At 49.5% G+C, this 9477-nt stretch overlaps 1 protein-coding gene across 3 annotated transcripts in view; it reads left to right on the forward strand.

Moving 5' to 3' along the window:
- Nup214 (nucleoporin 214) overlaps nucleotides 1-7539 on the forward strand; it is an 81356-nt gene extending 73817 nt beyond the window's left edge. For all 3 annotated transcript variants that reach the window (XM_021185394.2, XM_021185404.2, XM_029471045.1), the window contains exons 33-36: nucleotides 2470-2641; nucleotides 6105-6244; nucleotides 6932-6956; nucleotides 7272-7539. In XM_021185394.2, the coding sequence (XP_021041053.1) occupies nucleotides 2470-2641; nucleotides 6105-6244; nucleotides 6932-6956; nucleotides 7272-7305 (371 nt within the window). In that variant the 3' untranslated portion in view covers nucleotides 7306-7539. The remainder of the gene's footprint in view (nucleotides 1-2469; nucleotides 2642-6104; nucleotides 6245-6931; nucleotides 6957-7271) is intronic.
- Nucleotides 7540-9477: the final 1938 nt, after the last annotated feature.

Here is a 9477-nt window from a genome sequence, read left to right on the forward strand (position 1 = left end):
GGGGGGGGGGGATAGGGGTGGACGGGATAGGGGTGGACGGTGCAACCTTTCTTAAAAAACAAACTGGGTGGCTCCTGATCAGTGGCCTCCCACACAGCTCATGACATGTACACAAGGAAATCAAATAAGCACGAACACTTGAGAAACGTTACATTGTTAACCACTGAGCCTTTCTATCTTTTTAGGCATCTGATGTTTCCTTTACTTCTTCTGTTCTGGGTTCTGGGGTGTGACTCTGTGTTCCACATTGTCCCGGTGGACTTGAATTGAGAAGCTGGTGAATGTGTTTTCTGTCTTAGAAAAAATATACCTCCCACCTAGACATTTGTTTTCCTAATTCTGGTTTTTCTATTTGGTGAGCATCCAGAATGAGGACTGACAGGGACCCAGGCATCTGAGCAGACAAAGGAGGATGTCTGCCCTGCACTGAGCTTGCCCACTTGCTCAGGGAGCACTGTCCTGAAGGTGGATTGAAGGACTGGGACCGAAGGCTGGGGTGCACTCAGTGAGAGTACGTGTGCTCAGGAGCCTGTGAGGGAATCAGTCAGACTTCCAGCTCAAAGGCGCAGCATCAGCCCCTCACTGGAAAAGCGATTTCAGGCAGAGCCTTTGGATGAGCCTTTGAAAACTGTGTCAGAGCTAACACTGTTGGAGGCCACCACCTCACCAAGGCCTCACTGCCAGCCAGCCCAGGGTCTGCAGGCGTTTCTTCGTCAGTTAGAAAGCAGGACACATGACAGGGCCATGAGAGGTTCCAATCCCAGCTCTGCCACCTACCCATGCTGCAGTTAGATGAGAAGGTAATCTGAGAACTTGGAACCACTGGAAGAAGGCCCAGGCCAGCCAGGAGAGGGTGGGGGCTGCCTTGATGCAGCTGCCACCGCCCCTGGAGGCCCAGAGACCGGAGTGTCTGGCCGGCAAACCTGCTTTTTGGTTGCCTGGTCAGACACTTGGCCTGCAGCTGAGCTCCTCTCTCACTGGAGGGAGTCGCCTGACCCCAGAACTAACACCAAAGCAACCATTCTCTCATTTAGCTACACACCAAGTTTGTTTTGCTTTTGCACGTGTGCCTGCCTGGCTGCCTGTCTGTCTGTTTGCTGGCTCTCCTGCCAGCTCCTCTCCAGGTTAATTTTTTGGGTCATAAAAACCTCTCATTTTTCGCTCACATTCCAGCAAGAAGTCTAAACAATATTGAAATTGAGGTGCGAGATAAAACCTTGTCTGTCTAGGAAGAAAGTGCAACTCGATCTGTAGTCAATTTAAATAATTAAAGGACAATGGTTTTTTAGCACTTTTTTTTTCCATTCTGTTTATGTTTGTAAGCCACCAGTCTCTGTAGCACAGCCTGGAATTTCACTCAAGGTTTTAAAAGACAGAATGGTAACCCAGACACGAGCCACAGCAATATCTCCTCAGCTGTGCAACCCTGTGAAAGATAGACACAGAATTCAATTGCAAGTAGCAGCCGCTGCTCGCCTGACTGCTCTCATGCCCTACATTTGATCTTCTGATCACGGTGGCAGGAGCGGGTGTGAGGACAGTAAAGCAGACCCGCCACTTGAACAGGAGATTTGCCGTCAGCAGTAATGAACCTGCCTCTAATCTGAGCTCAGCATACCCTCACTATCCTTCTCTTCTGAACCTCAGAACTAGAGCAAATCTTGGAGGTTTGGGGATACCTCAGGAACAGTCCAAGGAGGCTGCCTGGTGCTGGACCTGACCCAGTTCTGTTGTCTCCGTCTTGCCTGTAATGGCCTAGAGTCCTGATCTGGGCGCTTAGGCCATCCTCACAGCCATCTTAATACCTGGTCACATTTATACTGTAGCCTTCATCCAAAATGAGAGTCAGTGCGCTTTATAGTCATGCCGCAAGTCAGGGACATTGGTGATAGGCCCACAGCCACCTGCCTGTAAATAAATAAAAGGTATGTGGCTGGGTGCCAGCCTGCACCACCCTGCTTCTGTTTTGACCCAGTTCATAGGTTCTGCCAGGGAAGGGGCTTTGAACCTCCAACTTTATTAGCTGGGTTTCCCTGAAACTAGGAGCCTGCTGTGTGTATTAGTAAACAGTAAAGCCTGTCACCCTGCCACTGCTGGTTGAGACACTAGCTTTGGGGATGGGGTTTCTATGAAGAGTCACAGATAGCATGGGGCTAGAAAGCAACCTGCAATGGACCTGCAGTGTTTAAGGTGGTTTGTTCTCAACAGGACTTGAGATAGGTTCCACCTGCCTTGGGGAGGCACTGGGGTGCTCAAATCTCTTAGTGCCACAGACCCTCTGCTCCTAGTGGGGGAAGCAGTGTGGCTGGGGGATTGAGGTTGGGGTATTGTGCTTTTTGGCTTCTTGTGTTGGAATTACTGACGTCCTATCTCCCTTTCTCCTCTTTTGATTTGGTTTCTGACTGCTTGATGCCTTCTTTCCTGTCTCCTTTTCTTTCTCCCTGTTCTGTTTGCCTCTGTTTTGCTCAGGTGGCTTCGGTGCTGCTCCAGTGTTTGGCAGCCCTCCTACTTTTGGGGGATCCCCTGGGTTTGGAGGGGTGCCAGCATTCGGTTCAGCCCCAGCCTTTACAAGCCCTCTGGGCTCGACGGGAGGCAAAGTGTTCGGAGAGGGTACTGCGGCTGCCAGCGCAGGCGGATTCGGGTAAGCTGCAGGCGGGACCTGGGAAAACCACAAACTTGTGCCAGCCCAAAGCACCATGGCCTGGCATTCTTACATTCTCTAAACCACACAGTGACCTGGCAACCTTGCCTTTAAGTAGACAAAAACGTTGCTAGATGTCTTTTTCTCTAGGACAAGGCACATTGTGAGTAGGTTCTTAAATCATTGGCCACAACATTGCTGGCTGTCAGTGCACAGCATGCAGGACATCAATACCCTGTTCTCTGGACCAGGCTTAGCTGCAGCCAGGTCTTTTTCTCAGGTGGTCCTTATATTAGAAAGTCCTGAAGAAAGAGGATTGTTTTCTTGAGGTGCCAGTTAGTCTTACAACTCCTAGAACATAGGACACCACCGGGATAACCCCCACTCAAGACTGCTGTTCTCTTGGCAACAGCTGCTCTATATACATCCTACACACATCCTCATTAGAAAATCCCATGACTGGGGCTAGAGAGATGGCTCAGCAGTTCAGAGCACTGACCAATCTTCCAGGGGACTCAGGTTCAAATCCTAGCACCCACATGGCAGCTCACAATTGTCTGTAACTCCAAGATCTGATACCCTCATACAAATGTACATGCAGGCAAAACAACAATGTATATAAAATAAAAATTAATTAAATAAAAATGAAAATACCAAAAAGGGGGAGTTTCTTCTAATAGCCCTAGAATTTTAGTCTCATTGCCAGAACCCCAAGAAGTAGCCTTTGCTGCACTGTATCGTCTCAACTAAGTATATGTGGTGAAGTCTACAGAGAGTCCCTCATCTGAAGGAGAGGCTGATGCCTAAAATAGGCCCCGATGGACTCTTATCCTCAGTGCTCAGCTCAGGACAGAGATCTGAAGGTGAAGAGTAACATGGGTGTTGAACATGAGACAGCAGCGGCTTTATCCTGGAAAGAGATCATGTTCTTAACAAACACGGCTCCACAGAGGAATGCTAGAGCATTCAGGAAGAGCATGCAAGAGGACAGGCACGCCTTAGATTTCTTGTACAGGCTAAGGAATCTTGGTTATTTATCCTTGGGAAACTCCAAGAACAACAGTTAAAAAGAACTTCCAGAAGGGAGAGTTGAGAAGTGCTCTAAGCCTGTGTTTTGCACAGTTCTGAATGGACTCCATCTGTATACACTGGGAATCTTAAGGTTTTGTTAAGTTACTTGAAAGCAGCTGTTTGCTTTACTAGTAGAGAAGTCTCTTGAGGGTTGTAAGTGTAGCTCCATGGTAGGGACTTACTGGGTCCCTCCCAGTCCTAAGTGAGTCCCCAGCACCACATTCGCAGTGCTAGCTTTTCTCCACGTGGGTAACAGGAAGCTATTGAGGATGCTGAAGAAGGAGGGTTGTAGACTCTGAAGCTAGCATAGGCTACATAGGAAGACCCTGTGCCAAGTAGTAATGATAAAGAATTAAAAATAGATCTGGGGGGCTGGAGAGATAGCTCACTGATTAAGAGCATTGGCTGCTCTTCCAGAGGCCCTGAGTTCAAATCCCAGCAACAACATGGTGGCTCACAACCATCTGTAATGGGATCTGACACCCTCTTCTGGTGTATCTGAAGAGAGCAATAGTGTACTCACATATATGAAATGAATAAATAAATCTTTAAAAAGAAGAATAGAATTGGGAAGATAGTTCAGTCAATAAATACCACGAAAGCATGAAGACCTGAGTCCAATTCCCAGCACCCACATAAAAAACTGAGCAGGACAGCATGTTCCCATACTGAGCAGGACAGCATGTTCCCATACTGAGCAGGACAGCATGTTCCCATACTGAGGAGGCATGTCTCTGGGGCTTGCCAGACAGAGTCTCAGCCCCAGGGCTCAGTGAAACCCTGTCTGTAAAAATAAGGTGGCGCCAGGCAGTGGTGGCGCACGCCTTTAACCCCAGCACTTGGGAAGCAGAGGCAGGCGGATCTCTTGAGTTTGAGGCCAGCCAAGGCTACACAGAGGAATCCTGTCTCGAAAAACCAAAATATATATATATATATATATATATATATATATATATATATATATAGTATCTAGGTATCTAGGTCACTTAGGCTGACCCACACGCATGGGCGGTTAGAGGAGAGAACGGAATATCTTAGTAATCATGACTGACTGGCACATTTTCTAGGGCTAGTAAAAGTTACCAGCACAGACATTCAATCTCTGGGAAAACAACTGTGTGCCTGGTCACTGGTGCTAGCTTAACCCTGACCCTGACAGAGATCTCAGGTCAGCCCTAGAGTAGGAGCACAGGGACAGCAGGACACCTGGAAGCAGTGACTGCAGAGAGGACCTGGTGTATGAGGCCGTGGACTGCCTGGCTTCCCTTTGTAACTTAGGCATTTAGCCTGTCCTGTCTCCTTCCAAGAAACACCAATTCCTCTTTCTCTGACCTCTTGGGGACCCCCACTGAACCCCTCAAAATGTCTTACGTTATATCTTCAACCCCATTTGGTCAAGCAAATCTAGAAGAGAACCCTTGAATGAGGATTGTTCTAGGTGAGGTAGCAGGAGAGAGAAAATGATATCATTTCTCCGTTGCTTCGTGTATTTATTGATTTTTATGAAACACAGTTCTGCGTGAAATAACTTGGAAAGTGTCCTCACACACACACGAAAGGGAAATATGATGACCTGTCTTCATATCTCTTATGCAGGGGGCCCTTGGTAAACCAAGTCATTAAAGCAGATAGGCCAGCGATAGGCTTTAGGAAGTAAAAGCGCTCACCATGAAAGCTGCTGCCTCAAACCATGATGGAAGGAAAGGATGTATTCTCTACGGTTATCCTATGACCGCTACAACACTCTGTGTCACACGCATCACACACACATACAGTCTTACTAAAAAGTGAGCGGAGAGCTGGGCATGCAGCTCAGTGGGAGGCGTGCTGAGCCCTCAGGAAGCCTTAGCTTGCGCTTCCACTGTGACCAGGAGTGGTGACGCACATCCCAGCAAAGGATAGGAGTGGGATCACCAGACTCCACAGCACTGGCTTGTGAAACCAGCCCTCAGGAGGCTGAAGCAGGAGGAGGATTTGAGGCCAGCCTAGGCAACATAGAGTCCTCAAAGCAGCATCATAGCCAAGGCAGAGGGGGACTGGCGGGGATGAGGCCACGCAGGTGGTGAAGATATGAGAATGTCGCTCTCAGTGAAGGTGTCCGGGAGGAGAGCGGGAAGCGTTGTGTTTGCTCTCAGGGACCTGGAGTTAGTCAGTGCTAAGAACTCAGGTCCCCGGGTGGATCTCACACTATATTTCTGATGTCTTCCTTCCCAGAGCCACCGTAAAGGCTTACTCTGGGCTGGAAGCCGATTTCCTCTGAGTCTTTTGACTCATTCCAAGCTTGTCACCACGGCTCCTGTGTGGTGCATCCAAGGCAGGTGACAGTGAGTGAGGTATGGGCAGCATGAGGACTAGGACCATGACAACCCTGTCCCATTCTCACCGCACCCAGGTTCGGGAGCAGCGGCAATACTGCATCCTTCGGTACCCTCGCCAGTCAGAACGCACCGACCTTCGGGTCCTTGTCCCAGCAGACCTCAGGCTTTGGGACCCCGAGCAGTGGATTCTCTGGGTTTGGATCTGGCACAGGAGGTAAACAGCTGTGTTCTTTCCTCCCCCAGAGGAATAGGTGTTCCTGGCCACTCAGCCAGGGTCTTAAAAGCTGAAGTGACCAAAAAAAAAAGAAAGAAAAAAAAAAAACAACATTGGTTAAGTAGACTGGCAACATTGTGCCATTTCTGAAAAATTCAAAGAAATTACTGAGTTCACTTTCTGTTAGAATTTTAGAACTAAATGGCAGCCTTATGAGGCCTTTGAGTCAAAGCCAGGGTGTAGGACCCTCCCACGTCTTGTATCTGTACAGTGCTCTGCATCTTCAGAGAGCAAATATATGTGTCCTGTGTTGTCCTCACACAGAGCTCAGCAAAGTTGTGACTTTTTTTTAACAAATACAGAACGGGCTGCAGAGGCTGACTGACGCTCGGAACCCCGTGTGGCATCTGAGCCAGACCTAAAGTGTCTGCCTTTCTGCTCTCAAAAGGAAAGGAATCAGATTGATTATCAATAAAGGAAAACCACTTGTGTTGTCCTCATAAGATGATGCAGGGCAGCAGTGCACAGACCGTTACCTGCAGCCAGAGCTGAGGAGGAGCTGACTGTACCCTCAGTCACCTAGTAGAAACAGGGCTGGGGAAGGCTTGTCAGGAGCCAAGCAGGACAGTCTGTGTAGCTGAGAGGCCCTCGACTCTCGTCTCTGACATCCTCCTTTCTGTGTTTCAGCCTTCACCTTTGGATCGTCTAACTCGTAAGTACTTGTCTGCCCTGTGGTCTGCCCTCACTTAGAGAGTCAAAAGGCCCAGGGTGGGGGAAGACTCGGCCATGCTGGACTTGTGTGATGTGCTGTTTCTGTTTTCAGAGCCAGGCTAAAGGGCCAGGTTAGCAGCAGGTGTTGGGTTTAGGGCTGCTGGCGGGCGGGAGGCTAAGAGATGATTGGCCTTCCCGGCAGCAGGGCTTGGAGACACTTGCCTCATTTCTGTGGTGGTGTCTCCAGCTGCCTGCTACTGAAAGCTCCAGGCCCAACTTGAGGCTTGTGTATTGATCCTTTCTGCACTTCTTGCAGGTCTGTCCAGGGCTTTGGTGGCTGGAGAAGCTGAGCTGATGTCAGCATTCCCTCAAGTTCCTGTGAGCTCCTGTGCGCATCCCTCCACTCTCCTAGGGCCCACAGCAACAGACTGTCAAAAGAACTTTCTCATGAAAACGCTCAGCCAGGAAGAAACATTGGAGACCAAAGCTCAACAATGCTTAACTAACTGCCTGTTCCCCGCTTTCAAATTTTACATCAAGTTTTTCGTCTGCTATTAAAGTGTTTGGTCTGGTTCTGCACAGAACATCTGGGTGTTTATTTGGGTCACAGCCAGAGACGTTCCTATGGCTTGAGGAAGCCAAGCCAGTGGGCTCTGCCCAGTGGCATTCTGAGTACAGCCCCTCTACATGGAAAAGAGCAGAATGTGGCAGACACCTCCCCACGTTAATATCTATGCCACATGTTCTGTGGTTCCATGTCAGGCTCCTGTGAGGGCCTCTTCCTTCTCAGCCAGTTCTAAGACAGGTATGGCAAACAGACCAGGGAGGCAGCCGCTGAGCTGCCTGTCACCTGCCGCCCTGTCTCTGCTCCTGCATGCTGTGCATCTGCTGCCAGTTCTGAGTGCAGAGGTAGTCTGCTGATCATCTCCACACGCAGCGTTTGCAGAGACCTACAAACACCACATCCATCCTTCACTGTTTGGAACCCACGACTTACGGGGACATCAACAAGTTGCTGCAGGCTTGGACAGTGTGCGAATCCATTTTAGGCATGCTTCTTTCTCTGGGTGCATTATCTTTGAGGGCCTGGCATGTTCTGCTCCTTGGGCTGTGGAGTCCTGTGCTACCAAAGCCTCTGCAGAGACCATCTGTCACCTTTCAGGTTCACAACACGGCACCGCCCTGGACTGGGTCAAGGGCAGAGGGAAGAGCTGTGGTTTGGGGTTTGTCATACTTGGAAAGATTTTGGTTCCTCTGTTGTTCAGGGGTTGTTTTTGTTTTCGAGACAGGGTTTCTCTGTGTAGCTGTGGCTGTCCTGGGACTCGCTCTGTAGACCAGGCTGGCCTTGAACTCAGAGAACTGCCTACCTCTGTCTCCTGAGTGCTGGGATTAAAGGCATGCCCACTACCACCTTGCTAAGGTGCTGTTTTGTAATGCTTTAATGTCACGGTGCAGTCAGTGTGACTGTGGTCCTACTGGCTTTTGTGTCCCCCCTGCCACAGCTTGCTCAGGTGTGCCCTTATGTCTCAGCCTTGGCCTCAGACAGGGAGTTCAAGCCTCCATCCATCCTTATTCAGGAAGAACATGACCATCAGGGATGGAGGCTCCCCCGGTGTGTTCGGTGGCTTCTTGCCATCTCAAGAGGAATCTGCCCTGCTGGGTTCCTAACCAGCCAGCATCAGAGCCAAGACAAGACCTAGAATTAGGCTCAGGATCCACCCGGACTGTCACCCATTCTCTGTGCCACAGAGACTTGTCTGCATGCTTCACTCATTAGGGGCTCTGCCTCTTCTGAGGAGCTGGAGCCTTGAGGGCCTCAGTGTGGGCTCCTTTTGGTCCTTTGGGAATTGAAGAGCCAGTCACCACTTGAGGCCCCTCTGCCCGGAAGCAGGTCTGTGTCTCCATATGCTTGGAACTCTGCCGACCAGGTCTCTTCAGACCAAGAGATCGCCAGGCTTCTTCATTTTGTGTCAGGGTCTCACGATGTAGCCCTCGCTGGCTTCAAACTCTCTGACCCACCCTTTCTGACTCCAAGTGCTGGGATGAAAGTCATACATCACTGCTCCAGGCTTTCTGGGTTTGATGGGGAACGTTCATGGATGAGGACTGTAACTGGGTAAAGAGAGGGAAGAGCCTGTTTTGTTAGCTGAAGAGGAAGACTGAGATTAAAAATGGAAATGAAAGAGTTAGTGAACTGAGAAAAATCAACTGAGGTAATTTCCAAGGGTGCCGTAGTCCTGCTTCAAGCATTGAGTTGTTACACTTGACAAAGCAGTAGGACAGAGATCAGGTGGCAGTGAGGGGTCCTCCTTCAGGCAAGAGGGTCTGTAGGTACTTACTGCTGTCAGTGGACTTCAGCCAGCCACAGAGGTGAGGGGAGGTGGCACACCCAATTGTGTGATCAGATTATATATCTTATAAAGTGGGTGCCCAGAGAAAGGTTAATATTAAACTCACATCTCTCATTGACAATTCTAGAATGACAGAAACTTACCAACCACAATAACCATGGCCAAGGGAGT

Source organism: Mus caroli, chromosome 2, assembly GCF_900094665.2.
Source record: "Mus caroli chromosome 2, CAROLI_EIJ_v1.1, whole genome shotgun sequence".
NCBI lineage: Eukaryota > Metazoa > Chordata > Mammalia > Rodentia > Muridae > Mus > Mus caroli.